The 24711-nt window shown below is 38.6% G+C and overlaps 2 protein-coding genes across 6 annotated transcripts in view; one reads left to right on the top strand and one right to left on the bottom strand.

The window, feature by feature from the left end:
* The window catches only part of LOC145492241 (uncharacterized), a 629788-nt gene that overhangs the window by 67007 nt on the left and 538070 nt on the right, over window positions 1-24711 (bottom strand). The window contains exons 20-39 of one of the 5 annotated variants that reach the window (XM_081471598.1): window positions 23695-23961; window positions 23134-23382; window positions 20285-20548; window positions 19077-19325; window positions 15946-16206; window positions 15211-15261; window positions 14024-14121; window positions 12852-12907; window positions 12011-12183; window positions 11153-11266; window positions 11021-11039; window positions 10475-10505; window positions 8540-8843; window positions 7992-8102; window positions 7501-7691; window positions 7090-7212; window positions 6226-6296; window positions 5626-5667; window positions 5145-5241; window positions 4258-4347 (exon numbers count right to left, since the gene is read on the bottom strand). In XM_081471598.1, the coding sequence (XP_081327724.1) occupies window positions 5151-5241; window positions 5626-5667; window positions 6226-6296; window positions 7090-7212; window positions 7501-7691; window positions 7992-8102; window positions 8540-8843; window positions 10475-10505; window positions 11021-11039; window positions 11153-11266; window positions 12011-12183; window positions 12852-12907; window positions 14024-14121; window positions 15211-15261; window positions 15946-16206; window positions 19077-19325; window positions 20285-20548; window positions 23134-23382; window positions 23695-23961 (2765 nt within the window). In that variant the 3' untranslated portion in view covers window positions 4258-4347; window positions 5145-5150. Of the gene's footprint in view, window positions 1-4257; window positions 4348-5144; window positions 5242-5625; window positions 5668-6225; window positions 6297-7089; window positions 7213-7500; window positions 7692-7991; window positions 8103-8539; window positions 8844-10474; window positions 10506-11020; window positions 11040-11152; window positions 11267-12010; window positions 12184-12851; window positions 12908-14023; window positions 14122-15210; window positions 15262-15945; window positions 16207-19076; window positions 19326-20284; window positions 20549-23133; window positions 23383-23694; window positions 23962-24711 lie in introns of those variants that run through there. The other 4 variants (XM_081471600.1, XM_081471601.1, XM_081471603.1 and 1 more) reach the window with 4 other exon arrangements.
* LOC145492365 (uncharacterized) lies at window positions 16880-18971 on the top strand. The gene has a single exon (XM_081471812.1). The coding sequence runs from the start codon at window positions 17241-17243 to the stop codon at window positions 18426-18428; it is 1188 nt and encodes a 395-aa protein (XP_081327938.1). The 5' UTR covers window positions 16880-17240; the 3' UTR covers window positions 18429-18971.

Raw genomic sequence — 24711 nt, 5'->3', positions numbered from 1 at the left:
ATTTCCATTTTTTTTAATTTAAGAAAACTCCACTCCACAGAATTTTTTTTTTTTACAATTTTGCCTGTTTCTTCTTATGTGTGTAATAAAAAGATTTATATATATATATATATATAAATTCTATTTCCTTGTGGTGAATGGATTTCAAAAAGCGCTCAACTCTTAGAGGAGCATAGTATATTCATTAAATGTAGTTCAGGACTTCAGGAGTGATTCATCGTTTTATTGCTACAGACCTGTTTCGTATGGTCAACAAGTGACCACACTCATCAGGCAACATCAACGAATGACCGGTTAATTTAAATGCTGGCGGTTAAATACAAATTCAAATAGTTGCTTCAAATTCAAATATGAATCAAATAATTCAAATATGATTTCGGAAATCCATTATCTCGTCACACAACAAAACGCTCCTCTCCGATTACAACACAGCCCCAACACAACAACCCAACAAACAGTGCAACTGCCGAACAAAAGACGAATGCCCCCTTCAAGGTAAATGCCTTGAAACGAACGTGGTATACCAAGCAACCGTAACAACCGACACAGAAACAGAATCATACGTAGGACTCGCAACAAACTTCAAAGAACGTTTCAGAAATCATACAACATCCTTCCGACACGTCAACAAAAGAAACAGCACCGAACTGTCAAAACATGTATGGAAACTGAAAGACGCCAAGAAACCATTCAATATAGCATGGAAAGTCCTCAGAAAATCCAAGCCTTACAACAACGTAACTAAAAAATGCAGTTTATGTCTTTACGAAAAATTTCTAATAATCTGCAGGAAAGACCTATGTAGCCTCAACAAACGTAATGAATTAGCAACTTCGTGCCCTCACAGAAACAGATATGTACTCAAAAACCTTAAGATAACGTAACGCAATAATCAGCACCTTAGCAACTATTTGAATTTGTATTTAACCGCCAGCATTTAAATTAACCGGTCATTCGTTGATGTTGCCTGATGAGTGTGGTCACTTGTTGACCATACGAAACAGGTCTGTAGCAATAAAACGATGAATCACTCCTGAAGTCCTGAACTACATTTAATGAATATATATATATATATATATATATATAAAATATGGGGTCACCAGCTTTGTTTTTAAGATAGATGCAATTGATGGTAAAAAGTGGGTCACGTTTGTTGCTATGCAACAGGACAGCGCAACCTTAATTTATGACTTGAACACAACGAAAGGCACAGTGGAGAGTTACCTTAAAAAAATAACACAGCCATTCAAAACAGTACCGTTCTAAGCCTGAAAAATCGCACCTAGTTCTATAAGTCTCAAAAACAACAGAAAACTGTTTTGAGCCACCTTAAGAGTGAAGATTATTGTACGAACACTGCACAATCATCACAATGCTTTCTCACTACACTAAACTAGTGAAACAATCTCAGATAGTGCAAAGTGCAATTTACGGCTCTGATACAATAGTCACACAGGTAGTCACTAAATTAAATAATACGTGGAAGCAGCAAATGTGAAAATTTTACTGATGAGATACAGATTGAAACACAGGATGGTGCCAAGTGTAGAAAGTCCCACGCTTAACTCACGATCAGTTTTGATTTTGACCGAAATGTGCTGAAAGAAGAACACTAAAAAAGCAGTGTTACTGGCGGATTGTTCATATGTGCAACATGTCACGCAGTTTTGAACCGCAAGTTCAATCATTTCAAAAAGTAATCGAAGATCTCTCACACCATAGTTAAATGAGGAGAATGGTTATGAACCTTCGCTAACTTAAAAGGAACGAAACGAGATCCAAGATTTATGCTGGAATTAAAGGTCCACGACCGTGTACAGTCTTTTGCTTTGCGCTCATACACTATAATTGGTTGGTTCTTCAGAGGGAAGTAAACAATTAGTTTCAAGTTGTGAGAACGATTAGGGCCAAATACTGGAGACAAAACTTACAACGAAAAGAGCTATTCTCGATGCAATGCTAAACGAAACGAGTTTAACCGTTTGCAACGGTTGCAGTGATTTTTTTTAACAAGTTTAAAACCAACTCCCATGTTACTTTTAGTTTATTTTTTGCCGTAAAAAATATTTGACACATTAGCCATGTAAACTTACTTAATCTAAAGTTTGCGTTAACAGTTGTGCTGCCAAGAAATCAATAGCCTGTAAATGCAGCGAACGTCTCATCATTTTAGATCGTTTTCGCGTTTGAAGGATTATTTCAAAGTGGTCAAATCATGTCCATTTATCAGGAGCATAGCTAGACTTTTTGTGAGGAGGAATTATATCCCGTACGAAATAAGTCACCATCAACAAATAAAGTTTAATCATTAAGCCTTCCAGAACGCATGAGCGTGTCACGTTTGAGAAGTAATTTTTTTTTTTTAGACGCACAAACTACATATGTGTAAATTACTACCAACTTTTGCATTTATCGTCTGGTAGGCTCATAGACATGTAGTCGGAGTCGTGGTCTCAATTGCACGTACTGTCTTAAAATATGGAGTAGAATATTTTTGTCTCATTTGAAAAGTTTCAAAGTGACTTTATTGGAAAAATTTGAAAATCGGAAAGGGAGGACCCGTGACACTCCCCTGGGTACACCCCTGGCTATTACTAAGTCGCAATTTCAAAAGTGAATGAAAACGATTCCATTGAAATGAATAATGTACGTAACTGCGTTGAAACACGTCACTACATACAGGAGTACCTTTGTTTACAATATTTTCCTCATTAGCATAAGCGATACAGTTTCTAATAGAGCAACAAAAACATTAGTTTTGAACATTGAAAGGGCACAGCACGATTAACTGCATGTCCCAAGGAATATCAGCCTGCCGTATTGAATACTTTTGGGTGACGCGGGTTTAATAACTCAACATTTTACAAATAATATAAGAGCTCATTAGCACCTTTGCCACCAAGAAATATTGCAGTTTTTGAAAGCCAATTTCCCCTCGAATATTACACCCAAAGAACCAATCATTTAACTAATTACTAAGTTTCAAAAGCTCTTTTAATGTTTGTTGTCATTTCGTGTCTAATTGCGTGGGAATCTTTAAATGTTACTTGTAAAAAATATAGTACACACGCATCTTTAGACTGCTGATCAACAGTAACGACCTATTTAAAACTTAGAATGTCAAAAATACAAATCTACCGTGCTTTTGTAAAGCGTTTGGTAGCCCTTTTCTTAAAACGTCGAAAATGTTTCCTTGAAAATACATGCCTAGAGCAATAGCTAATACGGTAACATCAACAAAAGTATGCTTCTATTCCTAATAATCCTAAGAACCTATAATCTCTGTTAACTCCCAGTATTTTACCAAGAAACTGCTTTACTTACGTTATCCTTTATCGCTTCTTTTATCGTATTTCCTCCTTTACATGCCTGTTTACTCTTTCTTTTTAAATGAAAGTTGCGCGAGAGGAATTTTCCAGTGACTTTGAAACGACCTTTCTGCTGCACAACTTCAGCTGGATCTGCGTAGCTTTGTCAATTGAGAAAGGTCTAAAAGTTGCTAAAATTTTTGCATCTAAATTGACAGGAGCATCAGTCACTGAATGAATAGGAGACAAAAATCAATGATGTGACAGTCTATCGAGATACGTAGATACTTGGGAATAAAAAGGGTAGCAAGTAAAGAAACTTAACTTAGTAGCTTAAGACTAATGTAATAGTTTATCCATTTTCCAGCAAAACACTACACTACGAAAACTGACAGCGAAATCAATGAATATTTGCTGCTTGGGCAGTGATGAAACTTCTGCTAGTTTACACGACCAAGTCCTCGGCGTTTGCGTATAACTGCGTCTTGTCGAACATCTTCATGTTGATCAGCCGCTTAAGATGAAAACATAATTACGTCATCAGTATGATAAGTTAACTTACAGCTACACCACACAAATAGAGGCAGGAGGCAGACCAGTTGGCTATTTACAAAGTGTGAGCCAGGATTTGAACTCGGGACAACCGAGAAACAAATCCCGCTAATGGCAGGGTGGAGGCCTTGAACTCGGGACCTTCGGATTACAATACCAGCGCCCTAAACCACTCGGCCACGCTGCCTTCAGAAAAGGATCTAATATTATCGTGCTCGATGTTACTCCAGAGCAACTTACTCCAGAGGGCGTTGCCAGGTTGTTAATTCATAGTGATTGCATGAGTTAGCAAGGTCGTAGATGATTGAGTGAATAATTAATTGTTTCCTCTAGTTCAACAGACGTTCTCGATAAAACAAGTTAAAAAACAATGTGCCTTTGTCTTACCTTGTGTTGGTTCTCCATATCCTTAAGCTGTTTTTTTAAATCAGTGAATGTTGGTCTTTTATCCGGGTCATTTTCCCAGCATTTCATCATTATCTGATACCTGGGATAAACAAGAACTTCTGATGGACTGTTTCAATAAATTTCGATGTCACGCCTAGGTTTTGCAGGTAGTTCCAAATACCGACCAATTTTGCTTAAATTGCTTTCGGAAAGAATTTCCTTTTTCCCCTTAGCAAGAACGAAAGTTATAAAATCCGAGTGTACCCCAGGAGGTACTTCGTCACAACAGTGCTGGGAGGTGCGAATCGTCAGGCTCAAAAAGGTCCTATCAGGCTGAAATATCCCCCCCCCCCCCGCCCCCTGCCCTCTTGACAAAAAGAAATAAATCAAATGAAATTAATCACTGGCCTAGAACGCAAACCGAAAAAGGTTGTTTTTCTCTGCATAAAAATAACTAATTAAAAAACAGAATATCAGAAGTATTCCAGACAGGTTTTGCATTAATCTTGTTTTATTCATTACATATATCGCAATCTTTTGGCAGACTGCAGTCATTCCTAAATCGCTAAGAAAGGAAGTCTGATTGCCATTTGTATGCAATTTATGTCTGTCCGGCCGAGCCCCAGCACTGTCATACATGAACCTGAGTAGTCATCCTCACCCCACCCTACTGGACAATATACATGTTGTTTGCAGGATACAGTCAGTTAAAATTCTGAGATCACGAATAACAGCGATTGCCAACACGTGCAAGGTTAAGTTCCACTACGCGATCTACGATTACATAATTGCATAACTGACCATAGCTCGACGTATGATAATTGCGATAACATTTGCACTGCAGCCCTCCAAAAAGCGCTGTCACTGGTGGTTTGATTTTCAAGAAGCAAAACTTACAATTTGTCATCCACATGTTGTGGTTTGGGCATTCGTTTCCCTTCCTGAAGCAGGCTTGCAATTTTTCTGCCATCCATTCGTGGATACGGTGAACCACCTATAAAAAAGCAGCAATGTCTCCAGTTTATCGGTAAAACCACAGGAACGGTTGACTAGTTTTTCGGAATTATGATTGCTGCCTCCATCACAAACGAAGTAACGGCATGTATTAATGAAAGAGGCACGTGATACGCAATCACTACTTCGATTAAAAGCGTTTACAAAAGCTGTTAAAAAAGAGGAAACTATTTATTCTGTATTTCTATTGACTAGTGGGAGAACATTTGCACCTGAAACATGATTACGACTGGTATTTTCGATGTATTTTTGTTTGTTTGTTTGTTTTCTTAAAAGTTTTGTCGTGTTGCAGTAATTCATTTTCTGGAAAATTTCTGTTTGTTTTCCCGAACTGTGTAGAAAACCCATCAAAGTAAGATGTTACCTATCGTAAAAAATCTCGTAAAGGACAACTCCATAGCTCCATCTGTAAATAAATAAAATGAATAATAACTGAACATTAAGACAGTGACAATGACAATAACAATTGATATTCAAACAATTTGGTTGAAAATATTTTTCACGGTCACATTACACAATTACGTTGTGGCGTAGTGAATAATTATACCATTCATTTCTCAAACAGCAAGCTTCATGGATTGAACATAAAATGCAATCCTTGTTCAATACAATCTTCTGTCACTTATCGGGGTTGGCAACTTAGAATAGGCTTACAGAAAGTTCTATTGTTAGCTTTTTTTTTTCAAAGTGGATCACTTCAGCAATAAATTGCATAAATAACGATGAGATGAACGAAGATGACAGATATTGTTTTAGTTTTTACGCTATTAATATCTTCATATTCTATCTGACTACGCGGATTGTAAAATCTTTACGACAATCTTGATCTTTGTTATTTCAGGGGTAATCACGTTGCGTCTTACCAATAAAGAGTGTCATGATCACTTCCTACATAAAGTTTACTGTTGGTAGCTTTCTGTGGTTCTTATGGAACCATCGGCCAGTCGTGCGTGGATGTACTTACACATCACTTTTGGTGGTGTACGTTCCATACAGCAGCGCTTCATAAGCAGTCCATTTGACTGGAAGACGGCCCTAAAGATTGAAGTAGTTCGTAAACAATTAATTCAATTTCAATGTAAACTAGGAACATATTTCCAGCAGAAACTCGTCAAGGCATAGACTTGAACACGAAAACAAATTGCCGCCTGTCTGCGTCTTTAATGATTTTTTTTCTGGCTGGTAATTTTTGTACTGTGACAGCAGCATTAGTCTCTCGTCCAGAAGTTACAAGTTATAACAAGAGAAGATCAAGGTAAGAAATGCACATGTACCTCGAGCTTTTCTTGGTTTTAACCAAAGTGGTCGACTTAGAAAGACTGGGCTCCACCCTAAGCTTAGATCAATCTTTAAGTATTTTGCGCACTTTTAGTTTCCGTCTATTTTTGCCATGTAATGAGAAGGGGAAGAAAATAAAGACTCCTTGCAGATTCGGACGCGGAAAGATGGTCTTCATCAGATTAAAAGGTGAGTGCCTGCACCATTTGGTAATAAATTTGACGGGTAATCTCACTGTAGCGGTGGCAAAATACAGTCACAAAAAATTTGAAGGTAATCTTGACAAGAAACCCGATCCCATCTGAGCTCTTGGGCCAATAATCATGAACCTAGCACACGATTCGTGAGAAATTACGCGGACATTTAGAATATTGGAGTGTTGATTGGGCTTCTAAAATAAGAAGTAGTAAGCACAACAAATGTCAAATTGTGGAGCCATAGCCAGCTGGTCGGGTAGCAGCTCTCGTTAGATCTCACATGAATGGCTTGATACCCTTTGAGAGGACAATAGAACAAACAACAGAAACAATTCGTTTCTTAGGGTTGTTACCTTTGTCTTTTTTTCATAAATGTTGTCCTGTTGAACATCTCTAGCCATTCCAAAGTCAGTCACCTTACACGTTTCTCTTTCACCAACCAACACATTACGAGCTGCCAGGTCTCGGTGGATAATCTGTTACAAACGGAATACGATTTGATAAGTCTGAAACTAACATGGACACTAAAAGCCATAAGAACTAGTGAGGTATAAGCAATAAATAACGAATATTGCTTTATATCCAGAGAATTGAATCTGGTATCGCTTCAATACTTCATAACAGTACTTTATTGCAAACTGGACTTTAACTTTCCCTTTAGTACAAACCGTTTCGTTAAATTTTATGATTCTGTTGTGAAGAGATTTTTTGATCACCTGATTATGGAAAATGGTGCTAAAAAATTGTAAACTTATGTAACATACAGATTTTGAAGAAAGGTAGCTCATGCCATCAGCGATTTGCCAAGCAAACTTCAGCAGCTGTTGTGACGTCAGATTTGTTTGTGGTTTGATATCCGGGTCTTTGTAATAAGTGTTATTGAGTCCACGGCTCTTTCTTAGGTATCCCAGCAGGTCTCCATAAGGTACATACTCGATTATCACCATTAGAGGCTCTAGAAAGCATGTACATTCAAAAATAACTGTTTCAAACTGTTGTGAAAAACTTGGGCTTATTATCTTTATACTTTAAATAGCCTAGTAGAAGACATATTTAATCTTTTCAGCAAACATGCTAGATTCTTTGTTCATGGAACTTATCAGCAACAAACTGTGTTGAATGTATACTCTACGAAAAATCACGTTTCTAATGTGAGAATTTCTCTATTCTTAAATCTAATGAATGGCCTATGACGGGACGTACTATCAATGCTACATATTTCACATGTTCAATTCGCTATTTTTAAACAGTTTACCAGTTTCTGTGACACATCCCAGTAGTTTAATGACGTGAGGATGTGGTTTGAGTTGCTTCATTGTGTCAAGTTCTCTCAGCAAATCTCTCCTGTCTGATTCGGGAGAATTATCTGGAAAAGAACAAAACTTGAATCAGGCAAAAATGTTGTGCCAGTTTAATATATTAAATTCATGCTTTAAAATTACGTAACGTTATCTCCTGAGGTGGCAATATATTTCTAATCTACGATATGAACGTCAGCGTTTCGTCATCAAGCCTTATAAATTACTGAGACCACAGCCTTAATAACAAAAAACAGATGTGGCAAAAAACAAACAAACAAATAAAGATAATCAAAGTAAAAGAATTTTCAAACGGACATTACAAAAAATGGATGACTCCTCTGGAACGAATTTTGATTCGATGAAGTACTGAACGCCAACTACAACAATTCAGAAACCGAATTCTGCAGGTTGAAAGAGTTTCTAAGCGAAACTATTCGCGAACTAAAAAAAGTAGTTAATGAACCCTAACAATACCTAACAGAAAAAAAGAACAAAAACTTACATTTAAGCATTTTGACAGCAACTGTCGTCTTTCCAGGCCTGCCTCGAAGTCCTGCTGCCGTTCCCTTGGCAACCTGACCAAAAGCACCTTTACCAATTATCTTTTCTATAGTCACGTGTTGCTTTTCAACTTCCCAAGAACGTGTTGATGGATGAAGAGGCGCGTACTCAGCACTTTGAACAACACGTTGTGTTTCTTCGTTGGCTGTAGTTGCTTTGGATAGGTCCATGTATTCTGAGCGAGGCTGGGTAGAGTTACTCGGAATAGAACTACTTGGTTGAAGATCGTCCAGTGCCATTTCATTCTGGAAAAATATGTAAGAGATATATAAGTGTTTTCCGCAGCATCTTTTAAAGGCGCTATCTCACGACATTTCAAATATTTTTTACTGGGGTATTAAGTCAAAAGAACGCTCGAGAAAAGAGTTTTGTAAGATAGCAAAGCAACACAGTAGAAATAATAAACCGAAAATAACAAGGAAGAGTTAAAAGTAAGGAGCATTAAGGTGGCCGAACACAGTTTTCAGGAGCCTATGCCTAATTCACCATTACTTTTAAGCTATTTATGCTTTGACGCCCGTTTTTTGCAAGAGTCAAGGTTAATAACAGAAAAGTTTATTCTCGCATTTTGGTTAAGGTGTGTGCTGTTGCCATGGCAACGGGGCTGGTTAAAAAGAAGGCTTAAAAAATGGTTTTTGTTTATTTAAAAAAAATCCAGTCGTTAGATTTTTTTCATCATTTGCACACTACGAATTGACATTAAATCTCTTCTGTCAACACTGTTCTAATAAAATTTTGACATAGGCGATTTTCGTAATTCGCCGTAAATCGTTTTCACTGCATGTTCTGTATTATCAAAAATTCCCTATGTCAAAATTCAGATTTTTTGCGATAGATCATTCACGTGGTTTCTGAACTATTTTTTTGCGAAATTTCTTGAAATTCTAACGACTGGATCGTCAGAAATCGGCAAGTTTCTGCAAAAGCAATCGGTCTCAATTTTTCGAGCAACTGCGCATGCGCTGCATTTAACTGGGTTCTTTCGGTAACAAAGAAAAAGCCGAGAACTGCTGGGTTCTTTGCGTGGTTACCTTTTCTGACATATCTCTGTAATAAAAGACGAAAGCCATCAATACCGCACTGCGTTCAATAATAGAGAAAAATAGCACAGATAGTGCGGGTGTTGAGTAAATAAAATGATCGCTCTATTGACGGTATGTTTGTTTTTGCAATCCCTGTGCGCGCGCTCAATTGCATCTGTGTTCGGCCACCTTAAGGCAGATTATGAACCTTGAAAATTTCACATTTTTTCGTTCAAGAGTCGCCGTTCGGGGGGAATCTCTTTTAAAACATTTATTTTACACCCCCCCCCTCCCCTTTCCCCCTCCCCCGATTCACCCCCAGGACACGTATCAAAACGTTTGTGGTATCTTCATCACTCCCTAGGACACAGAGGCGCCTGATGAGTTTCGGTATATTGATCCCCATGACAAACACGTTTGCTTCAGTTTGTATAGCGCGATTGAACAAAATGTTTTCTAAAATTAGGTATAGTCTACTTTCTTAGGTCCCCTTCCTTCCTTAAATAATTACGTCCCCTACTCCCCAAAAACTGGTCCTAAACCACTGTCAATTTTCTGTAGCTACCTTTCCAAAGAAACCAACAAATGCACCCCAATAAGCAGGCACCGGCAGTGTTTTTCTGCAGTTCTGTAGATCTCCATGGAGTTTGTTCGGCATGGAAAATTTCCTTCACAGTATACCGATAAATGGAGGCAGCGATTTGCACCCTTACTAGCACTATTGCTCGCCAACGGCCTTACAATAGCGCCCCACAAGTATTTTAACTTAATACGACAAACAAAACCTAACCAGCCTTTGTGCAATCAAAAATTACACGGTATAACTGCTTTATTGTTTTCAATAAATGACTTACGTCATAAACACCTCTCTCTTCTTCATAGCGCCTGAAAAAAGAAACAAGCAGGGATTCGAAGAATGATATTTCAACATTTCAACATTTGAAAATTGGTATTTGGACTTTTCAAACTCATTAATAAGTGATCGAGTTTAAATAAAGAAATCATGACTGTGACGGTGTTTAAATATCTGATCTTACGTGTAATTAGCACAGATTTTATCACTTTATTTCTCCGTTTTCTCCTTAGTTTTAGTTTCAATTGAGAAGATATATCAAACACTCAAGACAGTGTTTGACCACATTTCCAAGTACCTCAAACTTCGTCAAAAATTCTCCTTTGCACGTCGTATTTTAACTCTCTTCTTGGTATTTGAAAAAGTGGTGAGACACGGTCATTCGTGTTTGATATGTCACATCATAACGAATCATCAAAGGAACAGCTACTATAAAGGCAAAGCTAAGTATAACTCGCAACAAATCTTGAAAAACTTGAAGAGATTCTTTTGGTATTATTGATCTGCTGTGAGCTATTTTTCATTTGACAAGTGAAAAGCATCCTACCTCTGTTTACCAGCAGTGCCTAAGAAACAAAAATATAAGACAATTGAGCTTCATAATGGGGACAGTATACATGTAGCAATGAGACGACTGAGAAGGAAAATAGTGCACTCTAAAATGCAAAAACTGACTTACCTTTCTTGTGTAGCCAAACAATGTAAAGAATGAGACAAATGATTATAAACACAAGAACTCCTACTACAGCTGCCCAGATGACGTCATTGCACGAGCACTTGCATTCTTCAGCAGCTATGAAAAAAAAAATTGAAAACCGCCCCGTTTGCTTGAGTTCGTTATGTTGATCGATGTTATTGGCAAACTGCATACCGAATTATTAAGTCAGTTCATTTATCCTGTTAGAGCAAGAAAATTTCTCGTTCTCGATACCTTCATGCGTCCTCATGGCAAAGGAATTTATAGTACTTCCCAGGCACATCAGGCGATCGACAGAAAAATGACTTGAATGGATACGTGACCGTTTGAAGGTGATAGTAGTTTCTTTGTGGTTGTACCCGTTGTTTTTTTATGGACGTTTTAAACTGACGTAAAAAATTCATTCTTGTCATGATTTACGAGTTCTGCCGTCACTGTTGCTTAGGAAACATATTCTAAATTTTGATATTTCAGCTATGACAGTTGCCGTTACATATGAATTAGAGGCCGCGGCCAATCGCGAATTCCGGCCAATTGCAGCCATTTCAGTTGCCCGTGATCGCACGGCTGTTAGTTTAAGGGTACGATAGCAGTTTCCCCTACTAGGCTTAGGAAAGCTCAGCAAGGTGGCTATGGCTAAGGTAACCAAAATACTTGAAAAATCCCTGCTTTTAAAAACTTAGGAGAACGGAACGATGTTTCGTTTTTCTCGGAGTGGATTCGCAAGGATATCTGAAACGAAGAACCAATTACAGTCTCCAATTCCTTGGTTATTGATACTTTAATTAAAAATCATTATTTTAATCAAGCTACCATAAAAACAAGGACAAATTGTTATACCTTTAGTGCCTGTGTCCGTGCGTGCAGGAGAAACTTGTTCAATGGAGTTGGGATCGACTTTGAATCCATCAAAGTTATCTTCCTTTGCGGTTGTTTTCAAAACATTCAACACCTCGCTAACGACTGCGCTTTGGTTGAATTTCATCTCAAAATCTACGATAACACTGCCACACCTAGAAACAAAAGGATCACATTACACTGTGAAAAACCTAAACAGGAATGACAACGTCCTGAGCTTTTGCCATGGCTAAATCATGACAAAAAGTTATTAAAATGGTTAAACGATTTAAGAGCAACAAGAAGGATGGCTAAATCAGCGTCTTTTAAATAGATATTTGCTATAGTGAGAACCTGTTAAACCACTGTTTTTCAAAGATATCTGTAATTGACGCGAAAGAGAGAAAAAAATTATTAAATTCTTGCGGATCGATATCCGTAAAACTTTGATAAACACATAAGCCACGGCGAGTAAAGATAAGTAAAAATTACAAAAAAAATATGTTAAATTGCATGCTATGCTAGAGTGAAAGGATGGAAAGTTTCTACGTCATCGATGCCTTCGTTTTGTTATCATCCGGCTTTCATTAGTTCGTTCCTCCGCCTAAACTGTATTTACTTATAGCAACTGAAAATGAAGGAGCTAACCTCGCTATGTGAGTGCTGCTCTAAGTGTAACAACATGCGGTATTAACGGGCCTTGCTAAACAAGGGCTCAATAATACCCTCTCGTTTATCCACTTAACGGTCAGAGCATTACAAAGTTCCTTCTACGGTACTTTCAGAACAGACCCCATGACTAAGGTCACCAAACTCAAGAAGAACAGCAAAGGATATATCATACCTACTGTTTACAGCTTGGGCGGATAAACAACCCAGGTGCCTAACACGTTCACAAGCCTAAGAATAAAAACATCGACTTACTCAGAGCCATCTACATCTTTCTTATTTCCCATACAATAGGAGTTTAAGTGAGAGAAAAGTCACATTGTTTTTTGCCAGTGTTGAGACCACCTCGGGCCGGACTGACGCAGAACGTCAAGCAAAGTTTTAACGACAAGGATCTGCCGCTGGAAAATGCATATAATGCAACATAACATGCAATAACATAAGATAACGAAGAATAACTTAACGTAGCTAAGCATAGCGTACATATGAAGCATAGTTTTACGGGAAATACTTGTCTAACATGAATTAACAAAAACTGTTCCTATGTAAAATGTTTCTTAAAAGTTCAAAAAGGCTATTTGTAAAAAAATAAAACACCAAAGTTTTAAACTACAAAAGTACCAAGAACGAAAACCGAAGAAAAACATTTCCCGTAACTTTTAGATTTTCATTACATGTATTGTAGAACAACACAAGCTAGTCACTCAATAGTTGTATGTAAACAGATTCAAGGAACGATACATAAAAAAATGATTATTTACAACCTGATTTGTAAAATTAAACAGGAAATGCATAAAAAGAAGTAAAATATAGAAACACAAATATTTAACTTAGACTGCTAAACCTTCAGCACTAATTTAGCCTGCGCTATTTTTCATTAGTTAATATAGTCCGCTAGGGGAACATAACAGTAATCAAACTAAATGGAATGTAAAGTTTACATGTCAATTATGCCTACATTCCGTCACATTTCCAAAATTTCGCCATCTTGCAGATCAAAAAATTATCAGAAATATTACGACAGCTCCAAAGTGGTTTTTGTTTTTAATCAGAAAAAGGATAAAAGTATATAATTTTAAAGATTTTCTCTGAAAATCTCTATAAAAAACCAAAATTTCACTAGACCAGATGTATTTTCCGTAGCATTAAATTTTGGTGATCATGAAACACCCTATGAAAACATGGCTGCCGTAGAAACGTCAAATCACGTTCTCCAACAAGTGACACTTCAAAATGCTCGCTTATTAATTTTATTGAGCGTCATCAGGTTTTTAACAACGTAAGCACTATGTTGTTTAGCGTGGTGTTACAATACCAATCTGCGACACGAAAAACAAACTAACTTACCATATTAGGAAACCTTTTCTCAACGTCCAATCGTTCATCACAGCTCTTATCTATGGTCGCCGTGGCGGAAATGGTGCTCTCTACAACTTGAGTAGAAACTAAATAAACATAATTATCACTTCTACAAAGACGGTAAACTCAAATTTCTAACCGCATAAATAAAGCTACAGCTTGTAATGACTTGATTCAAACAGTGCTGTCCACTTCAGCCATCGTGCTAATTATCTTGCTCAAAAGAAATATTTCTGTGTATTGAACGTGTCCAATGTGCAAATATGTTGACCAGTCTAATCACGTCAAAGAGATTTGCACAGTCATACAACGAGGCGCCTTGAGATCCTAAATCATGATAGGATATTTTCGCTTACGAGAATGGACATTAAGTTAAAGGTTGTACTCCTGAGCGCAAAATGTGCGGCTAAAATTGTGTAAAGGCAATAGCATGATTTTTCTTGTGCAATTTGGAAAAGATATGCACGAATTTTACGAAAATAGTACGAACCCGTAGGGCGAGTGTGAAGTTCATTCAGCGGATCGGTTGAAGCACAGTGCAATGTTTGTCAAATTCCAAGTTTTACATATACAAAATATTAATAAGCATTCAACTGTGAACTAGCAAATATGTAATATTTTCAAACTGTCCAAACGTTTTTAAGCAAAATATTTTTTAAGATGTTCTTGTGTTCTTTTATTAACTATTATTATTTCACCAGGAAAACCTAATAGTTGTTTACTGAAAATTCCGGCTATTTTCATCTGTGTACCTTATCTCAGATTTTGCACCAATATATTCCCGTAGACACGAGGTTCAAGGAATGGATATTTTTAGGATCCGAAGTCAATCAAAGCGTACCTTTTAATCATATCTCAGATCAAAGACAGATCATGGCACAGACACAAATGACACTTTATTGCAACCTCGTTCCCAGAGTCCTCTCTCTTGAGAAACCCTGAGCACGAGGTTGGCTTTCATTGCTCCCCCCTTGGTTTCCATTTTCTTCTTGGCTAATTAGAACAAGCTTGCAATTTGAACTCGGGATGAAAGCTGCGCTCCTTTTCATTGATATACTTTTCGTCAAGCTTTCGAAAATCATAAACAGCTACACAGCAAATAGCATGCTTCAGGTCCATAAAGCACAATCAATATAGAGAACTTCAATAATAAGCACAAAAACGATAATCCTTACCTTTATTCGTTGTCTTTGGCAATGTAGTTACTGTAGTTTGCACAGACTTTTCTGAGATAGAAAGTTACACGTTTTTCACGCAGAACTACCAACCCTTTTATAGAGTAGTCTTTCAAAATTTGAAGGAAAAACACCATGACTGCTGTTTACTACTCCTGTTGGCAAAAGTTTTATTCCTTGAACACACACACTAATAATGAATGGATGTCGAGCTAAACTCACAAGTTTTTATACTTATGCAAATCTTAGAAAGTTCCAGAAGCGTATCTGTATATATTTGGGTTTGCGGGACAATGCAGATTAATTATCAAACATTTTGCATTACGACTATACGTGAAAGCTGACAGAATGAATAGAATTACATAAGCTGATTATGTAAAAACTGCAATATCTAATAATAGTATCATAAAATCTAGATTCCTTCTGACACAAAGTACTTTAACAAAGCAACAAACTGAGGCACCATGAGAGTGTCAATCAGTTAGCAGGGAGTAGAAATATTAAGAAGCGTGAGGGAAACTGCAAAAAGTTATCTTTTATGTAATTTTCAGTAGCTCCACTCCAATGTTATATGTTTGCTTTAGATTTTTTACATATGGACCTTTTATAAAATTCTGCCTTGCAATTTTAAGAATGAGTGCCATGACTGCCTTATAATGCAGTATCGGCTATAATGCGTGATTAGTCTATATAATGCAAAGTAACTTATTTACCAAACAAAACAATAAAACTTACCAACACGTAGGTGGACCGTGACAGTAACGTTTCCTAAAGAGTTTTCAGCAAAGCAGGTATAACATCCACTATCATCTAACACAGTCTCAAGAAACTCCAGAGGGTTGGTGGTATTTATCACAGTGCCAGACGATGTGTCATTTCCCTTGTGCCAGGTGATATTCGGATGGGGGTTTCCAAGTACTGGGCAAAAAATTGATGCTGAATCTCCTTCAAACACATCAATAATGTGACCTTCTTCCCTGGTAATCATTGGGGGATCTGGAGAGACCAAACAAAGGGCAAACACAGAATAAGGCCTTTGATGTCTGAAACGTAACTACTGTTGCCTTAAGTGCAATTTTGTCACAAGCATGTTTATATTCTGTTCCTGTCCACGATCTCTGTTGTAAAATCCCAATGGAATATTTTGAGTTTTCCATCACAATTATCACGCTAAACCTGTCTCAAAAAAAGAAAAAAACAATGCTGGAGTAAGACGTGTGTTAGGAAGCTTTGGATTGAGACGTTCTCCAAAGCTGACCAAATTTAAACGGGAATCAGTAGACAATATTCGTGGAGTCTTTTCAAAATGCAAATGACATTTATCTTTTTTTAATGACATTTCCACGCATTAGCACTCATGGCAAGCTAGTTCCAGTCCAATACCGAGAATACGAATATTGCCTATTCGTTCACGAAGACCATTTTATTAGTAGAGGTATGATAAGGAATTTGTTATATCAGATTAGTGGTCAACATAATGATAATCACCGAAAGATTAAAAAATTCATTCAAGGGTGGCTGAAGAGATCCCGGATTACGGAGTTGTACTTGGAGCATCATGCCATATCCATTATTATTAAATTCTCAACCTCGAATAATGCAATTATAGCTTTCTGATTGGTTCACTAGATCTCGGTTACGAGCCATTATACCTGTGTTTGACCTTATATGGAAATGAATGCGGCAAATGTCGTTCAGCATAAAATTTTTCCCGGGAAGCCAAGTTTCGTCGACAGAAAAAAAAAATGGATGAAAAAAGCAGATTTGGTGAGCTATCCACGGAAGAAATACAAGAAATCATGGACAAGGCTGTCCCAGAAACAACAAAAAAAGCCACAAAGTTCGGGATGAGATTATTTAACAGTACGTACCCGTTAATTTTCAATTAAAAGTTGCAAAATTTCAAATACGACCGTCGAAATTTTACGCATTCATGAAGGTTACGTAACAACAACAACAATATTTACCTTAATGTTACAGAATGGCTTGCTAGTCCTGGTGGCACCACATTTTCAAAACCAATACAAGAAATGTCAAAAGAAGAGCTGAACGTTTGTTTGAAGTGCTTTTACACTTCAGCGAGGAAGAAAGATGGGACATATTATAAGAGTTCATCCACGAAACCCATAAGAGCCGCCATTGATCGTTTTCTTCGCTCGCCGCCACACAACAAACCGTTTTCCATAATCTCTGACCCCGCTTTCACTGAGGCAAATAAAGTTTTGGACGCTTTCGAGAAAGACCTAAGGAAAACGGGTAGAATAGCTGGCGTCGTTCACAAAAAAGCAATCTCGAAAGAGCAGGTGAAGAAACTATTTGAGAGCGGCGAACTCGGCCCAGCCGACATTTTGAATCCTGCCCAGTTACAGAGGACGGCTTGGTTCTACCTCGGCCTCTTGTTTGGAAGACGGGGACGTGAAAACCAGCGACAGTTGACACCCGCAATGCTTTCTCTACGAAAAACTCCACAAGGGGTTGAATACTACGAACTGAACAGAAGTCAGCCTGGTTCCTTGCCGGCTACAAAAAATCACCAGGGAGGCCTCGCAGATGCTGAGGATGAATCGGATGCGAAGATATTTTCCGTCCCGGCATCTGAAAGATGTCCAGTGAAAACGCTCAAGAACTACTTGGGTCATCTCAATCCAACGTCAGATGCTCTGTTTCAGAGACCAAGAGATGGTCAAAGCAAGAAGTTCAATCCCGCAGCCGACAAAATCTGGTTTTGCAGCGCACTTCTTGGTACAACTACGCTTGACAACATGATGAAAGAGATGTCAAAGCGAGCAGGTATAGAACCACATCTCACAAACCACTGCCTGAGAGCTACGTCTGTCACAGTGCTTTCCGACCATAATTGCGAGACGAGGCACATCAAGTCCATAACGGGACACAAGTCTGACCAGGCAGTCGAGTCCTACAACGAGCGGCCTTCGATGGAACAACAACAGAAGATGTCACTCGCTCTCAGTGATTTCATTGGAAATGCGTCTTCTGGTAGCGCCACTTCAGTGCAGGGGAAGGAAAACGAAATCCAGCAGCAGAGCAGACCAATCCCAGACGAATTTCCCCATCAAGAGTCCGGGAGAGCAGTTCTTGTCGAAAATAATTTTTCCACCAGTTCAACCTCCGTTTCACGGCATGGCGATCAGAGAAGCTTTCCCCAGTATTTTTACAACTGTAGTGTAAATGTCCACAATTATTACTCTTCCCGATGAGTTTGAACTTTGAACACTTGAGGACACTGCAGTAAGGTTTTTACCAGTACAAAACAGACCGTGAAGTTTGGATTACTGTAAATTCAGTTCAACGGTAATTTGCTTCGCTTTTGATTTTTCATTCAACTGTTCGCACGGCGGTGCACTTATCATGTGATCATGAGATCATGTAGTTTTGGCGCCCGGAAGTCACCTCACTTTCCGGTCGTTTCTTAAACTTAAATAAAAATTTAGCAAAACCGAAGGTTGAGAATTTAATAAAACAATTATTCCATTCGCGCTTGTTGGATATGAGATTGGTTATAGCCAACTCGGCCATACGGGCCTCGTTGGCTCTTTACCATCTCATATCCAACGCGCGCTCATGGAATAATTGTTAAATAACAGGCTGGTAGACACGTTTGTTTTGTTTTTTTCTGGATGAAAGCACCAGTTGGTTGTGCAGTGGGTATGTCAGAAGAAAGCACTCTTACCTTCTTAATACTTCAGAAGCAGGCAACAATGGCTTTCAACTGATAAACCTATTGACTCTCACTTGTAAATTGCTTTTGAAACATTTTTATGCAAACGTACGTTTAATAGTAGTATGACCATGAGATCACACCTATACAAAAACATAAACAATGTCAGTAATAGTTATTTTCTTACACTGAACATCAATGTCGACCACTGTAGAGTCCACTCCACAAGTGTTTTTTGCAGTGCACTTGTATTCTCCTGCTTGAGTCCTAGTTATGTTGGTGATGTTCAACAGATTTCCCTCAATAATTTCACCAGTAAGGACGTTCCTCCAGATAACGGCTGGATCAGGAATGCCAGTTACATTACAGTAGACTTCAGCATCGGTCCCTTCCACGGCGATTTTATTTTCTGCCTGTTTGACAGTGGCTGCAGGAGCTGTGAAAATGAATTCATGTAACATGTAACTTTACCTGAAAGTCGTGCAAGGAAATTAAAGAGGAAAATGGTCCCAAATTACAACGTAAACACTGAGTTCCAGCCTGATTTTGGAATAAAGCTGCTACTTTGTGAGTTTCGTCTTCAACTGGAGACCAAAACACAAGGATAGAGCGAAGCTCACACTCTCGACATTGAGATCTCAAGTTCAATGCCCTGACCATTAGGCCACTGCATTATGGAGAAGTATTTGTTGTAAACCTACGGACGTCTGTCAGCGACTACGCAGATACATTGCAACCTGTGATGTGACAACAAATGTCTGGTAGAAAACAAGACTAGACTGCTTGCTCTTGCTCTCTGTGTTGGAAAATCGATAAAACTCGATTATGCCTCGTGAAAAGTGATCAATTCGTATAACATATATTACAAAGTCTGGAAATGATTAGGACAGGTTTGGCCTGATCAGATTATTCACCGTGTGTTATTGGGCAATAAGCTTTACGTAGACAGAATGCTCTTACGGCAGTACTAGGATTATACATGTAATAGGTATCCTGACATTATTCGGAGGCGAGAGATAGAAATATCCTGTCATGATAAATAAAAACAATGCCCTTGTTCATTTCACATTGCCAAAACAAGAGTTGAGCTATCAGCTGGTTCTTCTGGTGGTTGTTAGTAAAATGATAAATAAGTGAAAACGCAAAGAAAATTAACGTAAGAAAAGTTTTTGTTTGGCGAGCCTAAGTAACACTCCAATTACAGACTCTTAATAGTGCTCCGTTTGCCTGAATAACACTCCGGCTTGCCTGAGTAGCACCCTGATTAGACCTCTGGTTAGTCAAAATAGTGCTCTCGTAGCTTGAATAGTCTACAGTGTAGATCTTTAGTGGTACTGATACTTAATATATTCATGCCAACATTTGTTGCCACCTAAATAAGTTATGGGAGCTCACCAAGAACAGTCAAAATGGTGTCACTGCTTCTTCCAGTATCTTGGACAGAATTATTGGCCTCACATCTGAACACAAACTGGCCAGCATTTTCCATTTTCTTTTTCACTGTTCCCAGTCCCATATTGTAAATCACAGTATCATTTTCATATAACAAATAAGTATGGACTGCTGGGTTAGCTTCAGCACTGCATGTGAAGTTTATAATGATTCCTGCACAAACTTTGTTTGTTGTATTTGTAGCTAAATAAACATCATCGGGCTTATCTAAAAAACAGGAAAGAACAAAATCAAAAAAAAATTAAGGCCAGAAAACAAAGCATGTCATAGAAACCACTTTCATCGTGGAAAAATAATATCTTTCAGTCTTTATGCAGATCTTGGGTCTCTATATATACGGTAGTCATTATTGCTGCCAAGCAAGTTACCGTTTACATTCTCATAACAAACCCAACTGTCCTAATGCATTGGTCATCAAGTTTAACTGACAACTATCCACTGCAGGCAAGCCCGTCGCAGGACAGGCATGCCCTTCCCCAGCGACTGTGGGGAAAAGTTTAGGGTGATTAGGTCTTTTCCTGGTTCTTTCCCCTTCTTCATTTCACTTGTTTAGTGATTATTTGGGCCTCTAAGAGGTGTTTTCTATCACGATGGCGAACGGAACGCTCACCATATAGCAAAATCTTTAGTAGGCGGTAGTATTTCATTCTTAAGCGGCTGGTCTCAATGGTGGTGATCTCCGCCTTTTGTAGGACCTCGAGGTTCTTAAAGAAGTCACCGCAATGAATATTGAGAGTACGATGGAGGCAGCGCTGATAGAGGCGCTCGAATAAGATGGCGTCTATACGTGCACCAGGTCTGGCATCGTACAAGAAAAATAATATGCTGATCATCTTGATTTATTTCAGATTGCTGTTGTCCCAAACTTATTTGCAGTCTCCATAGGCGGAGTTTGCATTGGCCAGTCTATTGTCCACTGCTTAGTCGATCTTAGAATCTGAAGAGATTGTACAACCCAGATACGCGACCTGGTAGACAACTTTCAGCTTGGTCTGGTCAATGAATATTCTTGATTGATACTACTTTTCATGGGGGGGAGGCTTGCCAATGAGTTCAAGTCTGGAAATCAAAGTTTTTTCAAAGCAAGAAGTTGTTCGCTGGAACGCTTTTAAGTTTTAGTGTGGGGGACGGGGGCATTACCTGCCCCAAGGTCTTCCTTTGGTCTTGTAGACCTCTCAGGTTGAAGAGACTCATCAGTGTGTAAACGAATGTATTTCTCGTGATCTTTGTCCAAGTCTCATCTGAGCATCATGCTGAAGAGGACTGTGAACGGTGTGAGGGCTACGAGGCGTCTCAGTTTGAAGCCGTTTGAAGGGCTGTGACAGGTCGTTGCTTTGTCTGATCTGGCTGGATCATGTTCAAAACCAGCAGCAACCTGGCTTTTCCAGGATTCCCTAAAGACCTTTTCTGCTCGCGATGTCAGATGTTTCGGGCAGATCGATAAATGTGTTGGACTCTTCTCCTATATCTGTGCAAGTTGAAGGTTGAGCTTTGCCAATGAACGATACAAGATTGTTCAACAGCAATCTTAAAGAAATGTAACTTCGATGAAGAGCTCTATTTTCTCCTTTGTTCTTGTACCGGGTAATGATAGCTCCACCACAATGGTCGTGTACCCTGCTCCCGACAACGGACAAAAAACTTGTGTGGAGCTTGCTTTTGAGAGCTGAACTTCCATTTTACTAGACCTCAGGTAGAACGCCATTAACTCCGACGACTTTACCGCTCTTCAGCTGGTCTATCTTGCAGTTTTATAGTCTCATCATGTTCACTTTTCTCTTGCAGTTGTGCAATGCGAAACTTGTAGGGTCACGAACGGTTCGTTTACACTGTAGTTGTCGCTGAAGAGGGTGTGGAGTGTGCAGACCAGCGTCTAAGATAGGTTTTTTATCATTGAGAACTGCCTCCCATCTGCACATCGTATTTGGCTCCACTTGTGGTAAGAGTTGCCCGTACACAGGGTATGGGTTCCCACGATAGTCGCCCAATGGTGCCAGGCTGAACCATCACACGTCCTAGATTACCCGCGCCTCTCGTTGCATGGTTCTGCAAGCATGGCGGAAGGCTTATTTCTTCATTGGTTTGATTAAGTGTGTCAAGATTATGTTTGTAAGCCAACTCGTAAATTAGTCAGGCATCCCTGGCACGCGTAGCCCCGTGGGGGCTGGGACCTGCTTCGAAAACATTATAGGATAGGGAGAAAAAAGCACGAGAGTTTTGTAATTCAGAGTGACGGTAAAAATATTGTTTAAGAAAACAGTTCCGACTCGTGAGAATATTGTCTGAAAAAGCATTTCTGACAAGTGGACGTAGTTTGTAAGTCTCTTCTTTGCCAGTAATTCTTGGATATCAAGGCCGTTCTCTTAAAAATAGCCCTTGTTTTGTCGTCTGCACAGCCTGTCGGGAGAGCAGAGGCGTTTACACTGAAGAAGGTGGCGTGTTAATGATTTTGTAGTTGGAGACCCATAGAGATGAGGGAATATGTTAAAAATAAAACCATTTTGTTAAACCACGTGAAGATTACTTCATGTATTCAAATGATGCGCCCTTTGAAAATGGCCGGAGATTATCTAATCCAGTTCAGAAACTACTTCCTCGTGTGATTTTTTCTTTGTGTCATTGTTCAGGCCTATGGACTTGTTACAAGGGGAAAGAAAACTCTCTTATAGCAATCATTCAAATGTACAGCCAAATAAAGCGGTCGCCCTCATAAACATTGTGGACTGATCAACACTTTTAGCCTTCTCGTTAAACTTAACATTTCTAAGTAAAATATCTAGTTATGTTCTTACACTGTACATCAATGACCACCACTGTAGAGTCCACCCCACAAGTGTTGTTTGCAGTGCACATGTATTCTCCAGCTTGAACTCTATTGATGTTAGTGATGTTCAATGGGTTTCCCTTGATGTGCTCACCAGTCGTGACTTTTGTCCACAATACAGTTGGATCGGGAATACCTGCAGTCACATTACAGTACACTTGCACATTGTCACCTTCTTTGACGACTTTACTGTTGACCTGCTCCACAGATGCCGGGACTGAAAAATACAATCAAATGTATATCTCTTATGCATGTCCTTCGCACGGAATTGAGATTGATTAGTAGAATTTTGTAGACAAGCTGATTTTTTTTTATCTTCCAGATGATGCAGATATTAAAGGTTAAGTCTTACAGCTGCAGCAGGTAAATCCTACCCTATATCTCAAAACTCCCTCGGGTTTTCCAGCAATCATCTTCCGACTCCCGGCTTGATTATGCATGGTAATCTTTTTATCATTCATTGGATACTTGAAATACATGAAGATTTTTGCGATGAAAATGCAACATAGTTGAATAAATTCAAACTTACCATCAATAGTCAAGATAGTATTACCACTTTTTCCAATCCCTTGGATAGAATTATTGGCCTCGCATCTAAACGCAAACTGGCCAGCAGTTACCATCGTTTTCATCCAGGTTCCTGCTATTCCCATATTCTTTATCACGGTGTCATTTTCAAACAACAAATAAGTGTGTACTGCTGGGTTAGCTTCAGCAGTGCAGGTGAAGTGTATTGCAACTCCTGAACACACTTCGCTTGTTGTATTTGTAGTTAAGCGGACATTTTCAGGTAGATCTACAAGAAAGATAGCCAAGAAATTAAACGATAATAATTCAGAAGACATGATTGATCATCGCAGTTATATACACAACTTAAGCAGCTGTGAAATTAAAGTCTGAAAAATTTTCAGGCCTGAACGGGATTCGAACCCCGTTCAGGCCTGAAAATTTTCTCAGGCTTTAATTTCATGGCAGCTAGCTTAAGTTGTGTATATATTCACTTGCAATAAAAATTAACATTGATTTTCGTTTTTGCCATTATCTACTTAAGGACACGGTAAGCTTTTTGTCGAGGAACTGGCGGACGAGGAAATTTGATGCTCTTAAGACAAATATTTTCCAGAGAAGTGAAGCTACCAAATATGCTATTTTTTAAGAACAGCAAATACGGCAACTATCAGACCGATAGTTGACAAATATCTCAAGTTTCTCAAAATTGTAACTTTCAGTTAGTTTCTACTGTGATGATTAAAAAACAGTAAATTGTGTGGATTAAAACTTTTACTGTGACCGGCCAACTTAGTGAGTGGAAACTCTTGTTACAACAGTAATCAATATTGATTGATTACTTTTGATTACAATTGATAATTGAAAGTTTCCGAGTGTACAAAAAGTTGAGGCTTCTAGAAATCCCTCTGATGTACTTCTGTAGTTCTATTTTGCCTACAGGAACTACCGACGAAAATGATTGTTTCAATCTGTTATAGTGAACTTAATCCTTAAACTTGAAAAGACCAGTTTAACGAGACTTATTACAAACGCTGTA

This window comes from Orbicella franksi, chromosome 7, assembly GCF_964199315.1.
Source record: "Orbicella franksi chromosome 7, jaOrbFran1.1, whole genome shotgun sequence".
NCBI classification, from domain to species: domain Eukaryota; kingdom Metazoa; phylum Cnidaria; class Anthozoa; order Scleractinia; family Merulinidae; genus Orbicella; species Orbicella franksi.
This window is presented reverse-complemented; position numbering and strand designations above follow the sequence as displayed.

Bases quoted from the DNA above. Each gene is read 5' to 3' on its own strand.
- LOC145492365 (XM_081471812.1), top strand. From the start codon at position 17,241: ATGTCAAAAGAAGAGCTGAACGTTTGTTTGAAGTGCTTTTACACTTCA.